This window comes from Acanthochromis polyacanthus, chromosome 5 (assembly GCF_021347895.1).
Source record: "Acanthochromis polyacanthus isolate Apoly-LR-REF ecotype Palm Island chromosome 5, KAUST_Apoly_ChrSc, whole genome shotgun sequence".
Taxonomy (NCBI): Eukaryota; Metazoa; Chordata; class Actinopteri; family Pomacentridae; genus Acanthochromis; species Acanthochromis polyacanthus.
Window position 1 is genome coordinate 4,818,309 of NC_067117.1, and position 23,351 is coordinate 4,841,659.

At 35.9% G+C, this 23,351-nt stretch overlaps 1 protein-coding gene across 2 annotated transcripts; it reads left to right on the plus strand.

Annotated features, from left to right (window-relative positions):
• Positions 1–1,137: 1,137 nt before the first annotated feature.
• smpd2b (sphingomyelin phosphodiesterase 2b) lies at positions 1,138–18,704 on the plus strand. 2 transcript variants are annotated; one of them, XM_051947912.1, is made up of 11 exons: positions 1,138–1,227; positions 2,960–3,079; positions 3,193–3,289; positions 4,751–4,827; positions 5,160–5,253; positions 7,859–7,948; positions 9,248–9,330; positions 9,524–9,656; positions 11,185–11,289; positions 11,647–11,824; positions 13,626–18,704. In XM_051947912.1, exons 2-11 carry the CDS (start codon positions 3,030–3,032, stop codon positions 14,048–14,050), a joined length of 1,332 nt encoding a protein of 443 aa, XP_051803872.1. In that variant the 5' UTR covers positions 1,138–1,227; positions 2,960–3,029; the 3' UTR covers positions 14,051–18,704. The 2 variants fall into 2 exon arrangements, with proteins under 2 accessions (XP_051803872.1, XP_051803871.1); XM_051947911.1 differs by having other exon boundaries at positions 1,164–1,410.
• The last annotated feature ends 4,647 nt before the right edge of the window (positions 18,705–23,351 follow it).

Here is a 23,351-nt window from a genome sequence, read left to right on the forward strand (position 1 = left end):
GTGGTTGCTGGAGTTATTTCAATTATGCATATATTTATGGAAAATACTGAAATGTGTTGTGCACATCCAGACACAACTTTCATCCATATTTTACATGAAGAGCCATTTTCAAGACTGCCTGCCCTTGCTCTGTTTTTTCAGATTTTTTTTTAACTGAATGTTTTTTTTAAATTATCCCTTAATGTTATCTCTATAATAAGATTTTAACAGGCAAAATGCTCTTAAATTACACCAGAATGCAGGAAATAGGATGAATAATTTTCAAAATTTTCTGGGTGAGATCCCCCATCAGCATCCCACACAAACCAAATGTCACTCTAAGGTCTGGTCGCAAGTTTGTAGCTCTGCTATAAAGTATAATAACATTGTCAGGGTTAGATCTTAACTTTTTCTGCACTAGCCACCCGGGCTAGTAGCTTGCAAAATGCACTAGCCCGTTACTTGAAGCCCCCCCATCGGACGTTATGGGGTGGAACGAATATTCGGATATTAGTCTTTAATTGGGCCCGGATATTCGTAGACCAGAAACCACTATTCGGGCCAGCCCTACTATGCTCATAACTAACTGACACAGCACTAAGTAACACCTGTTTCTCAATCTGAAAGTCACATGTATTTCAATTCTAAAAAACTAACAGATTTTGAGACTTCTTGAATCTCCATACTCACCAGGTTATACTCCCTGCACTCAGAATAACTGGCCATCTGGATAAGCCCACTAAAAGCTATGCTATCTTGCAAATTCACTGTAAATCTCCTCACTCACATTTCAAACAAACTTTTCAAACATGGCTGACATCACCCCACCTTACTGCCCTGCCATCTAGTTACAGATTCTGTATAGTGGTGCCATCTTGTGGCAAATTAAGCACTTATCACATGCAACACAGTTACCTGTGTCAATGAACAATGACATCAACAATACATTACAATAGAAATAGAGTGAACTTAAAAAGTTTTGCACTAGCCAACACGGGCTAGTAGCAGAGATTTTGCACTAGCCCGTGGATATCTGCACTAGCCACGGGCTAGCCGGTTAGTGTTAAGATCTAACCCTGATTGTGTTACCTGAGGTAACCTATGTTTTTTTACTACTGCCTGCAGCAAGCGTTTGGCTAAAAGAACTCCACCTCCCAGGAATCATTGCGCTTAGGGGGCCTCAAATTTATGTCAGCTGACTTTCCGCCGGAAGGAAAATCATGCTGCAATGGAAACAGCCAAACACCAGTAAGTCACTCTTTGTTTTGTGACATGCCGACAGTCCGACTTTGATTTCTCTTAATAAATATTAAGTCGGCTGACGACAGGAAGCGCGTTAAGTCCGAAGCTAAAATTGACATTACGACACCGTGACTACATCTCCACATCCACGATCCGGTTCACTTCAGCTGACGAACACAGGTTACTGAGGTGAGTTAAATTAACAAATAAACCGGTCGTAAGTTAACGAAAACCAGAGCCAGCTTCACGGCTACGTAGACCAGCTAAACAGCTAGCTCGTGTTGTTTGTAGCAACTGCGGTTACCTGCTATCGGCTACAAGCTAACAGCATCATAACTGAGTGTTTCATCGAAATGTCTGCTGGGGAAATATCCAGGGGGCTAACAGGTGTGCTGCTGGAAGTATTTACCTTAAATATCCTCATCATCTTCGAGTTAATGCTAACGTAGCTGCATGTTTTCTCCTTAGCCTACATTTTGCAGCATCCCTCTGACGGTATTTCGCAGACTAACGGTACACCTTCAGGTTAATGTGAGGTTTTTGAACAGCAAAGACGTTTGTTTATTTGGGTTTTGGCTCACTGAATGAGTTCAGTCTATTCAAAAGCACTGGTGCCTCTGACCTTTTTCTCTCCAGACAGAGCAAAGCCATGTCAGCACTCTGTGGCCAGTGTTTTGTTGCTCTCCCAGGAGACAGGAGTGAATGCAGCCCGCTCATTATGACTTCGTCTGCTTTACAAAACAAATGGTTAAAAACACATAGATATATCTGACACCTGTGACTTACATAAATCTTAAACAATCCTGAAAACACTTAATCTAAAACTGTGTCTGTCAGTCACACTGTGTTCTGCTGGGTTGACACTTTTCATGCTTACTTCACAGTTTTTCATTTGACTCTTGACTCTTATACCTCTTTTTGTTCATGTGACTCTGTGTGCCATCCAACATTTTAGTTTGTATTTAAAAAAAAAAATTCAAATTTCCCTTGGCCATACAACAGGGTTGTCAAGCATGCGACGTTGGGCAAAACCGGTCCTCCAGAGGGTCCAAACCAGCCCTCAAAGTGTAAAAATGACAGAGAAGATGTTAACTGCAGATTGTAATTTTGTACAGCTATAAATTTAAAATAATTTTGAGCCCAGAACAAGTTGTTTTGACCATGAAGTAAAATACTAGATTGTTCATTGTCATTTTGTATCTCATTTTTGTAATGTTTCGTCTTGTGTTTTTATCAGACTTTTGTCGTTTGTCTCACGTTTTTGTCATTTTTTTCTCTCATTTTTGTCATTTTGTTTTTTGATATATTTGATGTTTTGTGTCATTTTTCTTGTTTTGTGTTTTTTGTTGTCTGGTTTGTGTTTTCTACTTTTTCGTTGTTTTGTTTCTCGCTTTTGTAATTTTTTGTCCTATTTGTATTATTTTTTTGTCTTGTTTTTGTCATTTGTCCATTTTTTAGCGCTTTATATCTTTTTTGGTCTATTTTTTCGTTTTGTGTCCTGTGTGGAAAAATTTACAGTTGTTGTTATTTATAGGTTATTATGCTGGGATTTTACTGGTCACTGGAGATCAAACTGGACTGAATGTGGCTCCTGAACTAGAATGAGTTTGACAAGATCTAGTGTGAGATTACGATAGCTGCATGAATTGCTCCTGTTTGATCGGTGCTAATGTGCATGTAGTTGGTGTTTGGGCCTCAGACAACAACATCTAACAGCCATTTTTGTGTGAACCATCAGGATCTGTCCCAGTCGCCTCACCTGATCTGACACTCCATCATCACCCCTACTGACCCTCTGATCTGCCGGCATGGCGAACACAGACTCTGTCAGCGTGCGGGTTTTCTCTCTGAACTGCTGGTCAGTGTCTCTGACAGATTCTGATGCTCCAATATCAGATTCTTAGCACATGTTCTTCTCTACATATGTGCCATGAACTTCTCCATTCGCACTTCCTGTGTTTCTTTTTGCAGGGGCATCCGCTACCTAAGCAAACACTGTCCTCAGCGCTACGCCATGATAGGGGAAATGCTGACCAAGGAAGAGCATGACATCGTCTTACTGCAAGAGGTCGGTGGAAGGCAACAACGTGAAGACTTTATCAGCTCATGCGCTCCATTATAATGAGGATTTTATGAAATGAGAGCCAGCCTCATGTCATAAATCCACATTTAGACTTGTATTCTGCATTTTTAACCCTCCTGTTGTCTTCATTTACGGGCACCAAAAAATATTGTTTCCTTGACTGAAAAAATCCAAAAATTTAGCAAAAACAATCCCCAAATTTTTTTGAAAAATTGCAAAACCTTCAGGAAGAAAATTCCAATATTTCCTTAAATTTTTTCCCTTGAAAGTTTTTGTTTTAACTCTCGTGTCGTCCTGCGGGTCAAAACTGACCCGTTTTAAAGTTTGAAAATGTGGTGAAAAACATATTTTCACAGGGAAACTTCTGATGTCCACATTTTCAACATTTTTTGGAAATCTGTGAACATTTTTTGGTGGAAAAAAGAAGAAATGTTAAAAATGTTGAACAAAATTCAAAATTCAGTGAAATTCGCTGGATTTTGGTTGATTTTTTTGTGAATGTTCTTAAAGAAAATATTAGAAGTTTTACCGATATATATGTAATCACTTTAGATATTTTTAGGATTTTTTTTTTGGAAGAAATTATTAATTTTTTGAAAATATTTACGAAAATTTTCTTGCCAAGTTTGGATGATTTTTTTTTTTAAATAAAACTTTTAAGGGAAACTTTTAAGGAATTATTGGAATTATCTTCCTGAAGGTTTTGCAAATTTTGAGAAATTTGGGGATTTTTTTGCTGAATTTTGGATTTTTTTCAGACAAGGAAACAATATTTTTTGCTGCCTGTAAATGAGAACAACAGGAGGGTTAAAAAAATCCCCCAAATTTGGCAAGGAAATTCTTGTAAACAGTTTCAAAAAATGAGTAAAAAACTTCTAAAGTAAATCCTAAAAATATCTAAAGTGATTACATATATATATCAGTAAAACTTCTAATATTTTCTTTAAGAACATTAAAAAAAAAAATCAACCAAAATCCAATGAATTCCGCTGGATTTTGGTTGTTTTTTTTTTTTTGTGAATGTACTTACATTTTTTTTAACGTTTGTTTTTTTTTCCACCAAAAAATGTTCAAACATTTCCCGAAAATGTGAACATCAGAAGTTTCACTGTGAAAATATGAAAGCATATGTCCGTTATGAACACAAAAGTGCATCAATTTGACCGGGAGAAAACTGCATTTTTTACATTGCCGTGCAAAATTTGCTGGATTTTGGTTGATTTTTTTCTGAATGTTCTTAAAGAAGCATTTTTAACATTCCTTTTTTCCACCAAAAAATGTCCAAAGATTTCCCAAAAATGTTGAAAATGTGGACATCAGAAGTTTCACTGTGAAAATATTTATTTTTTTCCACATTTTCATACGTTAAACCCGGTAAATGTTGACCCGCAGGACGACACGAGGGTTAATTGACACAGAGATGCTTTTTTTTTTTTTTTTTTTCAGGTGTGGAGTGAGAAAGACTACCTCTGCCTGAAAAAGAAACTGGCCTGCACTCATCCTCACTGTCATTACTTCAAAAGGTAAGGCTTTCATTCTCTCCCACGCTCAGTGCTGTGCAATTATTTCTGAAATTGTTAACTCTGAAGGTCTTTCAGTCAGAAAAATGTACTTGCACGGCTTTGAAGCCCAGGCGCTAGCTAAAGGATTAACTTTTTGCTGCTTAATTCTTCCTTGACCTTCATACCAAGGCATTAATCAAAGGCTCTACCTCTGTAATACCTCACAAAAATGTCAGCTCTGGTTGGAAAAGCTCTCACATCTCCTGCAGATAACAGCCCACTTATTCTTAGAGTAGCTCATCTACAGGGAGCGATGAATAAAAGTGTCTTGCTTTTTCTCTCTCGTTCTGCAGCGGAGTCATCGGCAGCGGACTGGCCATTTTCACCAAATACAGAATCCACGATACGTTTGTTTATCGCTACTCGCTGAATGGTTATCCTTATATGGTAAGCCGGGAGAGTTGCGACGCACAAAATAGCGTTTGACTCGAGTGTGGAGGAAGTGTTCAGATCCTTTCCATTTGGAGACGTAGCAAAAGCTTCAGAAATACAACTTTACTGCTTTAGTTCAGTCCAATTTGCTCTCAGTGACCAGTAAAATCACAACATAATAACCCATAAATAACCAGATTTCCTAATTTTTCCTTTATTTTATTTCCAAAAAGTGCATTCTGAAATTATTCCCATTTAAGGAATTTTTTTTTACAAAACATTATGAACAAACGGAAATTTGTTGAGAAAAATCAATTCATTTTCAACAACGTGGTGCCTCAGTTTATCATTTACATATTACAACTTACAGATCACAGTTTATCTATGAAGGCACAAAACTTTTAGTCACAGCTATCTGGAGCTGAATGATCTAATATTTTATTTTTAAAAGACAAAAACAACAAAATCAAGACAAAATGAGACATAAAATGACAGAAGCGAGAAACAAAGCGACAAAAAAATGAGACAAACGGCATGAAAGAAAACAAAAAACAGGCCAAAAATTAGACAAAAGAGTTACAAAGAAATGGACAAACGACAAAAACGAGACAAAAAATGACACAAATGAGACCAAAAATGACAAAAGCGAGAAACAAAGCGACAAAAAATGAGACAAACAGCACGAAAGAAAACAAAAAACAGGCCAAAAATTAGACAAAAGAGCTACAAAGAAATGGACAAACGACAAAAACGAGACAAAAAATGACACAAATGAGACCAAAAATGACAAAAGCAAGAAACAAAGCGACAAAAAATGAGACAAACAGCACGAAACAAAACAAAAAACAGGCCAAAAATTAGACAAAAGAGTTACAAAGAAATGGACAAACGACAAAAACGAGACAAAAAATGACACAAATGAGACCAAAAATGACAAAAGCAAGAAACAAAGCGACAAAAAAATGAGACAAACGGCATGAAAGAAAACAAAAAACAGGCCAAAAATTAGACAAAAGAGTTACAAAGAAATGGACAAACGACAAAAACGAGACAAAAAATGACACAAATGAGACCAAAAATGACAAAAGCAAGAAACAAAGCGACAAAAAAATGAGACAAACAGCACGAAACAAAACAAAAACAGGCCAAAAATTAGACAAAAGAGTTACAAAGAAATGGACAAACGACAAAAACGAGACAAAAAATGACACAAATGAGACCAAAAATGACAAAAGCAAGAAACAAAGCGACAAAAAAATGAGACAAACAGCACGAAACAAAACAAAAAACAGGCCAAAAATTAGACAAAAGAGTTACAAAGAAATGGACAAACGACAAAAACGAGACAAAAAATGACACAAATGAGACCAAAAATGACAAAAGCAAGAAACAAAGCGACAAAAAAATGAGACAAACGGCATGAAAGAAAACAAAAAACAGGCCAAAAATTAGACAAAAGAGTTACAAAGAAATGGACAAACGACAAAAACGAGACAAAAAATGACACAAATGAGACCAAAAATGACAAAAGCAAGAAACAAAGCGACAGAAAAATGAGACAAACGGCATGAAAGAAAACAAAAAACAGGCCAAAAATTAGACAAAAGAGTTACAAAGAAATGGACAAACGACAAAAACGAGACAAAAAATGACACAAATGAGACCAAAAATGACAAAAGCAAGAAACAAAGCGACAAAAAAATGAGACAAACGGCATGAAAGAAAACAAAAAACAGGCCAAAAATTAGACAAAAGAGTTACAAAGAAATGGACAAACGACAAAAACGAGACAAAAAATGACACAAATGAGACCAAAAATGACAAAAGCAAGAAACAAAGCGACAAAAAAATGAGACAAACAGCACGAAACAAAACAAAAAACAGGCCAAAAATTAGACAAAAGAGTTACAAAGAAATGGACAAACGACAAAAACGAGACAAAAAATGACACAAATGAGACCAAAAATGACAAAAGCGAGAAACAAAACAGCGAAAAAATGGACAAAGAACACAAGCGAGACAAGACACAAAACAATGAATAAAGCAAAACACAAAATGACAAGTATGAGACAAAAAACACAAGCAAGACAAAAAGGAAACACAAAATGACAAAAATTAGACCCACAATGACTTACTGCAGAGCCTTCAATTCTGTCCTGAGGGATGCATTTTAAACTGCTGTTTGTTGTCCCGCACTTTTTATTGTTAAACAGCTTCAGAATTGTCTGTTTTAACTCCTACTGTCACCTCCTTGTAATTGTTTATGTGACGTGAATTTTTCAGTATGCTCAAATTGTCCTGAAACAAAAAAAAAGAATACAAAACGTAGAAGTTTGTTGAAACTGGACGCTTATTTGTGTTGAAAACCAGTTAAAATATGGATCCAAGAGAGCTCGTATGTCTGGTGAGTAATGGAGTAAAAATAGCAATATTTTTTCTGAGGCAAAGTAGATGCAAAACACAGGGAGCTGAACAGTAATACTGACCGATAGAAAGTCATAAAGTGAAGCTGAATTCGTTCAGTGTGCATGCTTTCTGTTTTCTCTGGATTTCCGAATGTTTCATCTCTTTGTGGCTCATAATATTTTGTCTCCTCTCTTTTCCACTCGATGTTTTTAAGGCTCACCACGGAGACTGGTTCGGAGGCAAAGCTGTGGGGATGGCCGTCTTAAACATCGGCGGACTGACTGCAAACGTCTACGTCACTCATGTAAGGCTTCACGTCGTCAGCTGTTAGCCCCACCTGTATGTCAGGGGTGTCAAACATGAGGCCCGCGGACCAAAACCGGTCCTCCAGAGGGTCCCATCCGGCCCTCAAAGTGTAAAAATTACAGAGAAGACATTAACTGCAGATTGTAAATTTGTAAAACTATAAATTTATAATAATTTGTAGAACATGACAAGTTTTGGTTATACAGTAAAATAGGCTACTAAATTGTTCATTGTTCTTTTGTCTATTTGTGTCTCGTTTTTGTAGTACTTTGCCTTGTTTTTGTTGTTTTTGTCTGACTTTTGTCGTTTGTCTCGTGTTTTTGTCGTTTTGTATCTCGCCTTTCTCATTTTTTGTCTCGTTTTTGTTGTTTTGTGTCATTTTTTGTCTCGTTTGTCTCATTTTTTGTCGCTTTGTAACTTTTTGTCAAATTTTTTGTCTCTTGTTTTGTGTTTGTCTTATTTCTTGTTATTTTGTTTCTCACTTTTGTCATTTTGTACCTCATTTTTGTAACATTTTGTCTGACTTGTCATTTTGTAACTTTAGTCTTTTTTTTGTTTTGTTTTGCATTTTGTCTCATTTTTTGTTAATTTGTTTCTCACTTTTGCCGTTTTGTGTCTCATTTTTGTAACATGTCTGACTTTTGACATTTGTCTCATGTTTTTGTCATTTTGTATCTTGCCTTTGTAACTTTTTTGTCACTTTGTAACTTTTTTGTCTAATTTTTTGTCTCTCTTTTCTTTTGTTTCGCATCATTTGTCTCATTTCTTGTTATTTTGTTTCTCACTTTTGCCGTCTTGTGCCTCATTTTTGTAACATTTTGTCTGACTTTTGTAGTTGGTCTCATGTTTTTGTAGTTTTGCTTCTCATTTTTGTCATTTTGTGTTACCTTTATGTCTTTTGCTTGTGTTTGCCATGTCTTACTTTTGTCATTTTGTGTTTTGCTGCTGTATTTGTTGTTTTGTGTCTCGTTTGTCTCTCGTTTGTCCATTTTTTTCAGTCATTTTGTAAATTTTTTTGTCTAATTTCTTGTTTTTTTTTCAGGTTGTTCTTAATATTTTGTAAAAAGATAATTCTTTAAATGTGAATATTTTCAGAATGCACTTTGTTTGCACTGAAACAAAGGAAACATTTGGAGTTGTGTTTTTTTTTTACCGGTTATTATGCTCTGATTTTACTGCTCCGTTCCACTTGAGATCAAACTGGGCTGAATGTGGACCTTGAACTAGAATGAGTTTGACACCCCTGCTGTATATTATGGTGTGTTATTTCTGAATCTCTGCTGTGTGTTGGCTTTAGCTGCATGCTGAGTACTGCAGGGAGAAGGACTCTTATCTACCTCACAGAGTGGTGCAGGCCTGGGAGCTGCAGCAGTTCATTCGGTGGGTGGCGTGTCGTCGCTTGTGTATTCTCCTCCGCATGTTCATTTACGCTGGCGGTTATTTGCATGTTTTTGTCTAGCTGAGCCCGGTGTGTTTGTGTGAGCTTGTTAAAAGCAGCATCGCATCGTCTTCAGGTTTCGTCTTGATGCTGAAATGCGTCTTTGGTGAATAACGTGTGTTCTCTTCCTGTCAGCTACACCTCCGCCGGTGCAGACGTGGTCATCCTCGGCGGTGACCTCAACATGCATCCTCAGGACCTCGGCAACAGACTGCTGAGGTCTTACACCGGACTGCAAGACTCTTATTTGGAAACTGCTAAATTTGATGTATGTAGAATGCTACACAATATGCATGTTTAACCCTCGTGTCGTCCTGTGGGTCAAACTGAACCGTTTTAAAGTTTGAAAATGTGGGAAAAAATAATAATTTTCACAGTGAAACTTCTGATGTCCACATTTTCAACATTTCTGGGAAATTTTTCAACATTTTTTGGTGGAAAAAAAAAGAGATGTTAAAGATGTTTCTTAAGAACATTCACAAAAAAAAGATTTTTTTTGTGAATGTTCTTAAAGAAAATATTAGATGTTTTACTGATGTGTATATGTATTTACTGTAGATATTTTTAGGATTTTTTTTGGAAGATTTTTGCAAATTTTTAAAAAATATTTGCAAGATTTTTCTTGCCACATTTGAGGGATTTTTTTTAAAGCGAAACTTTTACGGAATTATTTAAATTTTCTTCCTGAAGGTTTTGCAAATTTTCAGAAATTTGTGGATTTTTTGCTGATTTTTATTTTTTTTTGGATGTTTTTCAGACAAGGAAACAATATTTTTTAGTGCCGTAAATGAGGGCTAAAGAATGAATAAATGGTTTATTTCGGTTACAAAACTACAGTACAATAATTTAGTTTTGTGCATTCAGCTGACAAAGAATCATATATTCTTGCAGTAAACATTTTTTCTCTCTAAAAAAAGAAAAGAGAAATGAAAAAAGAAAAAATTTAACAAGCTCTGTTTCCTGTATAATCTATAAAATCACCCAGAATATCAGTAATACAAGAAATAAAACAAAAAACACAAGATTTACTCTAAATTATTCTTCCTAATCATTCTCTGTCAGTCATTTTTCATTGTAATCCTTAATTATTTTACCTTTCAGTGCATTTTTAAGAACTCAACAGAGTCACTAAGTCCATTCCATAATATAACACATCTGTATTTAACATTAGTTGTCACATTACCTCTTAAATATTATTTTTTCTCTTAATTTAAACATTTGTTTGCATATGGAAAATACAGGTATTGAATGAACGATCGGTTTTTATCTGGGTATTGATTCTTATATTTTTTTACCATATTTTTTGTTGCACTTTTTGCCGTTTTTCACATTTGACCAGCTCCAGCAAAACAAGATGTGAAATATTTACCTTACCTTAGCTTAAAAGCTCGGTATGATCATCCATGGTGCTTTAATGAAACTTCTTTTTTGCTCACAATTTCTGTAAACACGTGTTCAGAATTTGGCCGCAAAGTAGCGAATAGAATAGAATATCATTTATTAGTCCCACAAGTTTGCAAAGTGACAGTAAGAAAAGCAAGACACATCTATATGTTATAACATAAAGTATATATACAATATAAATAAGAAAAAAAAGAAACAAAATACACACCAGGACACTAAAAAGGAAAAAAATGTAAGAATGTATCCACAAATGAATTGCACTTGGGTTTATTAGTTAATAAAAATAATCGTCTAGAAACAAAAGAAACAGAAGCCAGGTTGTAAAAAACCAGACATTTCTGCTACTTGTCGGCTTCATATAAACGAACTAAATCGGGTATTCTTCGTTGCAGGGATGCGAGGACGGCATGACTCTGATAGCAGGCAACCCGTTCATCACTGAGAAGGAGCTGGGACCCTTTGAGAAGGGAATTCGAATCGACTACATCCTGTTCAAGGTGGCTGGAGGATTTGTTTCATCACACATCCTGTTTTTGTTTCTTTGTTTTCACAGCAAAAGGAGTTTCTAACAGCTGGACTGTGTCATATCATCCTAAGCAATGGTTAAATCTGCACAGCTCTTTGCGCTGCTGGTGTTTTTGCACTTTTACAGTCACGTTTATCCCACGAGCCGCTTCATGCTGACGTCGTTTACAGTGTAGTAATACTGCATTTAGTCATTCTTCATGCTTGTATGTGTTGTACATATTATAATTATTATCATTACTGTACCTCTGGTTAGTGCTGCTTCCCTAACGCGGGCTGTAATAAAGGATTATCTTATCTAAAGCTCGTTTTCCCTTTTTGATTCCCAGAGTTCTTCCGGGGCCGTCGTCCGCTGCGACTCCATGTCCACCACCAAAGGCTCCGTCCCCGACCATCCCTTCCCTTATTCCGACCACGAGGCTCTCACCGCTGAACTGAGGCTGGAGTCCTGCAGTCCAGCTGAGACCGGAGCCGACGGACGATCCAAGGCTCAGGACTCGACTGCAGGTGTTTGTCCCGACCGCATTAGCAGATACGGAAGCGTCAACAACAACTAGACGGCGCATTGTCGTAAAATGTAGTCGAGACCTTCACGTCCTCCTCAGAATGAAATCTAAAAACGAGTCCTTTAGCTGTCATCTACCTCCAGCGTGAGCTCAGTTCTGCTGGTGTTTTGCTTTGTTTTAACATTATTTGAAGCGAGTTTTCAGAGTATACGGGTGATCTGGGAGAGGAAAACAGTCCAACTGCAGCATACAGATCTATTAGTGCACTAATATAGATGATTTCTTTATTTCTTCATTCATTTGATCAGGGACCATGCAGTTAACATAGAGTATTTTCAGTAAAAACAGTGAGAGGACCAACAACACCAATAAATACAGCACAGACAACATGATAAACCTGTAACACACACACAATGACACAATCCACAGTCAGTCGGACCTTATAGAGGAGGGTACATTCTGTTTTTCTTTCAGCCGTTTGCTGTAAATCTGCTGTCCTATTAATTTTGTTCAGATGTGAGCCTTTAATTGAAACGTCTGTCTGTTCAAATGTAGTTCTGCATTAAGGTATTTTGCAGTTGTTGTTGGTGGTGATCCTGCTGCCATCCTGTCTTTGGATGAATCCACAGAGCGACTGATTTATTGATTCATTTCATGAAGCAAAGATCTGTGAAGCTTTCAAAACTCAAAAAATTGCATTTCTTATAGATAAGACAGTGATGCCACCGAATAGTTTTTTTATCCATAATTTTCACTGCTTGATTGTATAATGAACTGATGTGTTTTATTGTAGATGGGGCTGCTTGGGCCCAAACTGTCAGACAGGATGAGATAGAAAATCAGAGCATGCATGGACTGTAAGGCTGCCCAATCAGGAATATTATTTCTGATTAACTTAACCCTCGTGTCCTCATGCGGATCAAATTGACCCGTTTTAAAGTTTGAAAATATGGGGGGGGGGGGGGGGGGGGGGGGGACTCTTTTCACAGTGAAACTTCTGACGTCCACATTTTCTACATTTTTGGAAAATTTTTGAACATTTTTTTGGTGGGAAAAAAGAAATATTAAAAATGTTTCTTTAAGAACATTCACAAATAATCGACCAAAATCCAGCGAATTTCTCTGGATTTTGATCGATTTTTTTTTCTTTTTTTTGTGAATGTTCTTAAAGAAAATATTAGAAGTTTTACTGATATATATGCAATCACTTTAGATATTTCAAGGATTTTTTAAAATAATTTTTACAAATTTTTAAAAATATTTACCAGAATTTTCTTGCCAAATTTGGAGGATTATTTAAACACAACTTTTAAGGAATTATTGGAATTTTCTTCCTTTAGGTTTTGCAAATTTTCAGAAATTTGTTGAGTTTTTTTGTTTTTTTGGTTTTTTTTGCAGAATTTTTGGATTTTTTTTCAGACGAGGAAAGAATATTTTTTGGTGTCTGTAAATGAGGACAACAGGAGGGTTAAAGCAGTTCACATTCTTTTAACTGTTTTTGAAATCTTCTTCACGTGGAGATTAAATTTTAGTCGAGGGTCTGATTCAACCGCAAGATCCAAAATCATGCCGGTCTGGCTAGCTCTGCAGAAAGTCCACATCTTGTAATTTCATCCTGATATAAATACCGTCTGAGTTAAGTTACTGAGCAGTGAATATTTAATGGTATGTTGTAACATTAATCCCATTCGATCTGGGGCTTAAGTAGCGCTACTCTGGACTCTCTTTTTCTGGCTCTCCAACTTTAAACTGTTTGAGGTGTTTGAGTTGCTGTTTGTCTCTTCTTTCTTTCCTGGCTTCAGGGCGGCTGGCTGAGCTGGTGGACATCGTGACGGAGGCCCGGACGGAGGTCAAAGTGGGCCTTCACTGCGCTGAGAGGATGCGCTACACGGCGGCACGCACCGGAGCGATGGGTCTGGCTCTGCTGTTCCTGGAGCTGGCCATCGCAGCCGTGCCCTGGCTGGCTCTGGGGGCGGAGCAGCCTTTCCCTCGTACCTCCTTCTACCTGCTGGCGGCGCTGTGCTTCGCCATCCTGCTGACCACCTCCCTGCTCTACGTCTTCTACTCCATGGAGCTGAAGTCTCTGCAGGGGGCCGAGGACCAGATGAGGCTGGCCGTGGGCAGTCTGCAGGAGAAGCTCAGGGGTTTTCCTCTGGCTCAGCCTCACAATCCCCCACGGAGGCCCCCGGAGGGCCAGGAGCCCGGCGCTTTCCCCCCCGAGGAGTGACGCAGCAGCCAAGTAGGTCAAAGATGGAAGCCTTTCAAGTGGGCACTTTAGGAGTGAGCTCCTCTGAATGTGTTTTAAGCTCTTAAGATTTAGATTTGTACCGCAGAGCAACGAACTGTGATCGAAGGGCATTTCTGAAAGTAGTGCAGGACACGTGCTTTGACATTTTATACTTTTTATATACTCATCTGTAGGCTTTTATCACCCACAAGATTTCACTCCATGCACCCACATGAAAATGATTCCTGTTTTTTTCAGAAATACAGGGTGTCCATAAAGTCTCTTTGCAGTTTTAGGAATTTATTCCAAAGGTAAGATATCTTAACCGTCCTTTTGTCGTCATTTACAGGCACCAAAAAATATTGTTTCCTTGAATGAAAAAAATCCAAAAATTCAGCAAAAAATTCCCCACATTTTTAAAAAAAATTTGTGGAATCTTCAGGAAGAAAATTTCAATAATTTCTTGAAAGTTTCCCATAACCCTGATGTCGTCCTGCAGGTCAAACTGACCCGTTTTAAGGTTTGAAAATGTGGGGAAAAAAATAATTCACAATGAAACTTCTGATGTCCACATTTTTGACATTTTTGTGAAATCTTTGAACATTTTTTGGTGGGAAAAATATTGTTAAAAATGTTTAAGAACATTCACCAAAAAAATCAACAAAAATCCAGCAAAATTCTCTGCATTTTGATTGAATTTTTTGTGAATGTTCCAGAAGAGAAAATATTAAAGTTTTGCTTTAGATATTTTTAGGATTTTTTTGGAAGATATTTATCCTTTTTTGAAAATATTTACAATTTTTATTTATTTTTTTGTTTTATTTTTTAATTTTTATTTCTTGCCAAATTTGGGGATTTTTTTTTCAAAAATAAAACTTTTAACCCTCCTGCCGTCCTCATTTTTTGGGGACCAAAAAATATTTTTCTTTTGTCTGAAAAAAAAAAAATCACCAAAAAAAATCCCCAAATTTATAAAAAAAAATCAATATCTTCAGGAAAAAATTCCAACAAGTCCCTAAACATTTCCCTTAAAAGTTTTATTTAAAATAAGTCACACATTTGGGAAGAAATAGAAATTTTTAAAAAAATGTAAATATTTTGAAAAATATGAATAAAAGTCTTCCCAAAAAAAATCCTAAAAAATATCTAAAGATCTTACATATATATCAGTAAATGTTCTAATATTTTCTTTACAAACATTCAGAAAAAAAATCTACCAAAATGTAGATTTTTTTTCTGAATGTTCCTAAAGAAGCATTTTATTAAACGCTTCTTTTCTCCACCAAAAAATGTTCAAAAAATTTTGAAAGTGTTTACGTTTTCACTGTGAACGTCCATATTTTTTCCCCATATTTTCAAACTTTAAAATGGGTCAATTTGACCCGCAGGACGACTCGTAAATTAGACCGTTGGTGTTTGCATTCCAGCCAGCAGTAGTTCCACTGGGACCAGCTGTTCCTGTTTCCCCTTTTTGTGGTCTCTGGAACCCACAACACAGACAGATGTGTGGGTTCAGTCTGTAACCGTTGATGTGCTCAGATACCGATGGAAGAAAGCCGTGTGGTCTCACCGCACAGAAGACACTCCGAAGAATGAAGGTTCAGATTTGCTCAGTAACTTTTGTTTTTGTTTTTTTGTTTTTTTTGTCTGGAGGACCGCTGACTGAAAGCCTCCAGTAGTACTGTATGATAAAGATCTTCATGCACTGTTTAGGGCGTTATTTAGTGTAGGAAAAGAAGCAAAATCTATCTGCATGTCTCACTTCACATGTGCACTATTTCTAAAGAAAATCTACACTAATCTCCCATTTCTGAATACTGCTCTGAACCCTCCTGTTCTCATTTACGGGCACCAAAAAATATTGTTTCCTTGTCTGAAAAAAATCCAAAAATTCAGCAAAAAAAAAAAATTCCCCAAATTTCAAAAAAATTGCAAAGCCTTCAGGAAGAAAATTCCATTAATTCCTCAAAAATTTCCCTTGAAAGTTTTAGTTTAAGACATCAACCAAATTTGGCAAGAAAATTCTAAATGTTTTCAAAAAAAATGAGTAAAAATCTTCCAAAAAATCCTTAAAATATCTAAAATGATTGCATATATATCAGTAAAGCTTCTAATATTTTTTTTAAATCAACCAAAATCCAGCGAAATTCGTTGGTTGATTTTTTTTTTGATGAATGTTCTAAAAAAAAACAAAAAATTTTTTAGTGATTCTTTTTTTCCCACCAAAAAATGTTCAAAAATTTCCCGAAAATGTGGACATAAGTTTCACATGTATGTTTTTCCAGTGAAAACTTCAACATTTTCAGGAAATTTTTGAAAATTTTTTGGTTTAAAAAAAAAAGGAATCTCTTTGAATTTGAAGGAATTTCTTTGAGAACATTCTTTTAAAAAATCAACCAGAATCCAGCGAATGTCGGATGTGAAGAAAATATTAGAAGTTTTTCTGACATACACACGTGGACAAAATTGTTGGTACCCCTCAGTTAAAGAAGGAAAAACCCACAATTCTCACTGAAATCACTTGAAACTCACAAAAGTAACAATAAATTAAAATTCATTGAAAATTAAATAATCAAAATCAGCCATCACTTTTGAATTGTTGATTAACATAATTATTTAAAAAAACAAACTAATGAAATAGGGCTGGACAAAAATGATGGTACCCATAACTTCATATTTTGTTGCACAACCTTTTGAGGCAATCACTGCAATTAAACGATTTCTGTATTTGTCAATGAGCGTTCTGCAGCTGTCAACAGGTATTTTGGCCCACTCCTCATGAGCAAACAGCTCCAGTTGTCTCAGGTTTGATGGGTGTCTTCTCCAAATGGCATGTTTCAGCTCCTTCCACATATGTTCAATGGGATTCAGATCTGGGCTCATAGAAGGCCACTTTAGAATAGTCCAACGCTTTTCTCTCAGCCATTCTTGGGTGTTTTTGGCTGTGTGTTTTGGATCGTTGTCCTGTTGGAAGACCTATGACCTGCGACTGAGACCAAGCTTTCTGACACTAGGCAGCACATTTCTCTCCAGAATGCCTTGATAGTCTTCAGATTTCATCGTACCTTGCACACTTTCCAGACACCCTGTGCCAGATGCAGCAAAGCAGCCCCAAAACATTACTGAGCCTCCTCCATGTTTCACCGTAGGGACAGTGTTCTTTTCTTCGTATGCTTGGTTTTTGAGTCTATGAACATAGAGTTGATGTGCCTTACCAAAAAGCTCCAGTTTGGTCTCATCTGTCCAAAGGACATTCTCCCAGAAGCTTTGTGGCTTGTCAACATGCATTTTTGCAAATTCCAGTCTGGCTTTTTTATGAGTTTTTTTCAGCAGTGGTGTCCTCCTTGGTCGTCTCCCATGAAGTCCACTTTGGCTCAAACAACGACGAATGGTGCGATCTGACACTGATGTACCTTGGCCTTGGAGTTCACCTTTAATTTCTTTGGAGGTTGCTCTGGGCTCTTTGGATACAATTCCAACGATCCGTCTCTTCAATTTGTCATCAATTTTCCTCTTGCGGCCACGTCCAGGGAGGTTGGCTACTGTCCCGTGGGTCTTGAACTTCTGAATAATATGAGCCACTGTTGTCACAGGAACTTCAAGCTGTTTAGAGATGGTCTTATAGCCTTTACCTTTAAGATGTTTGTCTATCATTTTTTTTCGGATGTCCTGGGACAATTCTCTCCTTCGCTTTCTGTTGTCCATGTTCAGTGTGGTACACACCTTTTCACCAAACAGCAGGGTGACTACTTGTCTCCCTTTAAATAGGCAGACTGACTGATTATGAGTTTGGAAACACCTGTGATGTCAATTAAATGACACACCTGAGTTAATCATGTCACTCTGATCAAATAGTTTTCAATCTTTTATAGAGGTACCATCATTTTTGTCCAGGCCTGTTTCATTAGTTTGTTTTTTTAAATAATTATGTTAATCAACAATTCAAAAGTAATGGCTGTTTTTGATTATTTAATTTTCAATAAATTTTTATTTATTGTTACTTTTGTGAGTTTCAAGTGATTTCAGTGAGAATTGTGGGTTTTTCCTTCTTTAACTGAGGGGTACCAACAATTTTGTCCACGTGTGTATATGTAATGACTTAAGATATTTTTAGGATTTTTTGGAAGATTTTTACTATTTTTAAAAAAAATATTTACAAGAATGCCAAATGTAGGGTATTTTTAATTATTATATTTTATTAAACATTTAAAGGAAATCTTTGAGAGATAATTGAAATTTTCTTCCTGAAGGTTTTGCAAATTTTAAAGAAATTTGGAGAATTTTTTGCTGAATTTTTGGATTTTTTTCAGACAACAGGAGGGTTAACTCTGATCTGATGTGATCACAGGAGTCACCAGTTCTAAATACCACATTAAAAATCTAATTTGCCTCTAGTGTTCTGTGCATTTAGCTGACCACTTCCTTGTATGTATCCTAGGAGTTTACTTAATGATTTATTTTGCTGTAGAACCGTGCTGTGACTCAACGTGAGCCTGACAATGACTGACTTATTTCATGATTGTGTTAATTTCCGCCTCAGTGTAACAGCAGTTCTTTGTTAGTTCGTTTCATTAAGTCTGATGTTCATTCCATCTGAAAACTGTGACGGGCATGATCGCCAAAGCAATAATAAAGACTTGCTTCTGGACTGCTACGACTCTGGATTCGTGTGAAAAGCGAACACACACGTCTTACAGCAGGGGTGTTAAACATGAGGCCCGCGGGCCAAAGCCGGCCCTCCAGAGGGTCCAATCCGGCCGGTTGGACAATTTTATGAAGTACCAGAGGGAAGATATTGACTTCAAATAGTAAGAATGTAAAACTATAAATGTAAAATAATTTCTAGAGCTTGGTCATAAAGTAAAATATTAGATTGTTCATTGTTCTTCTGTCATTTTATGTCTCATTTTTCTAATACTTTGTCTTGTTTTTGTTGTTTTTTGTCTGACTTTTGTCGTTTATCTCATGTTTTTGTCGTTTTGTGTTTCCTTTTTGTCTCGCTTGTGTCGTCTACTTTTCTGTGGTTTTGTTTCTTGCTGCTGTCATTTTTTGTCGTTTGTACAATTTTTTTGTCTCTTTTTTGTGTCGTTCGTCTTACTTTATTGTCATCTTGTGTCTCGTTTTTGTCGTTTTGTGTCTCATTTTTGTTAAAAAATATTTTGACTTGTGTTTGCTGTTTTTTGTCTTTTTGTCATTTTCTCTTGTTTTATTTGTTTTGTGCATGGTTTGTGTCATTTTGTGGTTTATCTGTCTCACTTGTGTTGTTGGTCTGCTTTGGTGTGGTTTTGTTTCTTGCTTCTGTCATTTTTGGTCTCATTTGTGTAATTTTTCTTTTCTTTAGTTTTTGTCATTGGTCCTTTTTTGTTGCTTTGTCACTTTTTTGTCCTTTATTGTTTTGTTTCTTGTCGTTTGTCTCATTTTTTTGACGTTTTACGTCTCATTTTTGTCATTTTGTGTCTCATTTTTGTCATATTTTTTCTTTTTTTTGCAGTTTTTTGTCTTCTTTTTGTTGCTTTGATCATAAAGTAAAACGCTCTATCATTCAGTTCCAGATGACTAAATGTTGTGTTCCTTTTTAGACGCTCTGTGATCTGGAAGTTGTAATGTGTAAATGATTAACTGAGGCATAACGTTGCTGAAATTGAATCTATTTTTCTTCAGAAACTTCAGGTTGTTCATGTCTTGCAAGAAGATAATTCCTTAAATGTGAACATTTTCAGAATCTGCTTTTTTGCTCTTAAAGAAAACGTGGAGCTGTGGTTATTTCTCGGTTGTTTACTGGCTCTTCACTGAGATCCACACATTCACCACTAGGGGGCAGTCTAAGCACTGTAGCTTTAAAAAACTGAACTCTTCCAATGGAAACAAGTCGTTCAACAAATGAATCACTGAAGCTGTTGTCAGAGCAATAATCACAAGACAAAGGCGTGGAAGCCAGTGAGAGCAGACGGCCAAAATTGCCAGATCCGACACGCCAGCTGGCACATGTTGGGCCTTGAAGGGCAGGAGTGTCCTGGGCGTGGTGCATTTACATTTTTCATTTGCTCCCAGTGCAAAGAGGAACACATTCACTGCACATCCTGCAAGCATTTCAGAAGCCGTTGCATTCAGTGCTACACAGGGAATGCCATTCGGTAGCGCTCCATTTTCAGACTGCACGACACGACCTAAAACTGTAATAAATGCATAAAATTAGGCTGTTGTAAAGCTAACAGCTGGGAGCTGAGGCTGTAGTGTCGTGGGGCGTTTAAAACTAGGATTTATCATTTCTTTGACGCTCATGAACAAACGTTGGACCTTTGTGTTGAAGAAAAATGACAGATGAACGGCCGCTTGAAAGACTCTATCTTCTTTAACCCTCGTGTCGTCCTGCAGGTCAAACTGACCCGTTTTAAAGTTTGAAAATGTGAGGAAAAAATATTTCACTGTGAAACTTCTGATGCCCACATTCTCAACCTTTTTGGGAAACTTTTGAACATTTTTTGGTGGGAAAAAAAGAAATATTAAAAATGTTTCTATAAGAACATTCATAAAAAATCAACCAAAATGCAGCGAATTTCTCTGGATTTTGGTTGATTTCTTTGTGAATGTTCTTAAAGAAAATATTAGAAGTTTTACTGATATATATGTAATCACTTTAGATATTTTTAGGGTTTTTTTGAAGATTTGTAGTAATTTTTAAAAATATTTCCAAAAATTTTCTTACCGTTTTTGTTGGAAGGAAATGTTTAAGAACTTTCACAAAAAAATAATTTTTTTTCTGGAAGATTTTTTGTGAATTTTCTTAAAATATTCAACGTTTTTTAGGAAGATTTTTACTCTTTTTTGAAAATATTTACAAGAATTTTCTTGCCAAATTTGGGGCATTTTTAAAAAAAATAAAACTTAAGATAATTTTTTGAAGGAATTATTGGAATTTTTTATGAAGGTTTTGCAAATTTAAAGTTTGAAAAAGTGGAAAATAATATATTTTCACAGCGAAACTTCTGATGTCCACATTTTCAACATTTTTGTGAAATTTTTGGGATTTTTTTTGGAAGAATTTTATTTTTTTGAAAATATTTCCAAGAATTTTCTTGCCAAATTAGTATTTTAAAAGAAAACTTTGTGGGAAACTTTTAAGGAATTAATGGAATTTTTTGTGCAAATTTTCAGAAATTTGGGGATTTTATTTGCTGATTTTTTTCAGACAAGGAAAACTATTTTTGGTGTCCATAAATGAGGACAGCAGGAGGGTTAAAATTCCAATTGGTAGTTTGCTGCAGGTTTTCTTGTGTATTTTTTATTAAATCTTGGTTTTGGTATTTTTGTCATGTAGTAGGTAGTTAATCTACTATGAGAAGTGCAGCATCCTGTTTGGGCGTTACTGCAGAATTAGTGAAGCTAATTCAGCATTTTATTTTTTTTGCAGCTGTTGCACAGATGAAGATGACTAACGCAGTGTAAACAGGTTTGTGCACAGAATGAAGTCAGCTTCGCTTCACAAAAGGCTTTTTGTTTTTCCTTATCTCCCCAAATTGAGTCTGCTTGCAGATATTTCATGTTTGTCGTGCACCCCTTTGCTTGCCAACAAAATAACATCACACTGCTCAGTTTCAAGCTCTTTTTTTTTCTTTTTTTTTTTGAAACAGGCCGAGCTGTTTTTTTTTTTTTAAATCCCCCAGATTTGGCAAGAAAATTTTTGGAAATATTTTCAAGAAATGAGCAAAAATATTCCAAAAAAAAAATCCTGAAAATATCTAAAATAATTACATTAATATCAGTAAAACTTTAACAAAAAATCAACCAAAATCCAGTGAAATTCGCTGGAATTTGGTTGATTCTTTTGTGAAACATTTCTTTTTTTTCCACCACAAAATGCTCAAAGATTTCCCAAAAATGTCTAAAATGTGGACATCAGAAGTTTCACCGTGAACACATTTTTCTTCCCCACATTTTCAAACTTTAAAACGGGTCAATTTGACCCGCAGGACAACACGAGGGTTAATAGCGTTCAATATTTGCATATTTCCTGTCATTTCTGAGGGGAATATTGTTCTTTTAGCTCTCTTCAGTTCACATGAGAAGCTCCAGCAGTAAATCTGTCACTCAGCATTAGCAATAAAAAGTTATTGTAAGATAACAGAGCAGTCAAAGGGACCTTTGTCTTTGCATATTTGCATAGAAGTGCATTTTGCTGAGAATACTGATGCGCTTTTGAATATTGCAGGACTTTGTTGCACTTTCTAGTGGTTGGTGAAGGTTTTTTATTGCGTGTTGGAAGTTTAAATGAAGTTTTCTGATCTCATCACAGCAAGTTTATCAGCAGCAGTCAGACAGCTGTAGATGAGCGATTTGTACGCTAGCGGTCTAAAGTTTGGACACATCTTCTCTTTCAGTGCTTTTTATTTATTTGTATTATTTTCTAATACTGAGAATTAACATTTGTTTGTTTGCAACACAACTCCATGTGTATTCTTAGATAGTTTTATAGTTTTCGTGTGTTTAGTGTTAATCTATAATGGTTAAAATAAGTAAATAAAAACCACTAAATGAGAAAGTATGTCCAAACTTTTGACTGGTAGTGTATCTCTGCAAATATGAAGCTTACACTGTTAAAAATAAAATAAAATTCCGGCCAGAATGTTTTTATAAAACTACAGTAAAACATTTTCTACATTTACTGTAAATAAATGTATTGATACTGTGGATTTTATGGTTAAAAACGTGCTTCATTCCATATTTTACTGTAAAATAAAAAGTTTTAACCTTTAAAAATGTGAGAACGTGCATAAAGATTCCAGCATTTTCCCTTTAACAGCACATTTAGTGCATTAAACATTAATGTGTATTTTTTTTTAGCAAAAAGTGCAGTTAAAGCTGTCATAAATATTAAAGCATATGTCTGTTAACGCAAAAGGACATCATGTACTTTTTACAAGTAATAAATGCAGAAATCTCCAGGTTACTTGTTGTAAATATAGCAGCATGTTTCCATTACCAGTGCAACAATGTGTGCATTTAACTGGGAAAAACTGTTTTGTTTTCAAGAATTAAATGCAGAAATTACAGTTTTATTCCACAGATTACGGCATTTTTCCATTCAGACTGTGCAGGAGTCAGGAAATGTGTTTTTTAAAGAGAGAAAACAATTTTAAAAAACACCTTTTTCTGCTAAACTAACCCGTTTACAGTGTTTGATAAACTGTTTTAAAGTTCACAGATCTTCACTTTAAAATGTACAAACATTTTTTACAGTGTAAAGTAGGAGTGAACAGTGAGTTTACTTCTCAGATTGTCTTCCAGGACTTTTCTCCAGCAG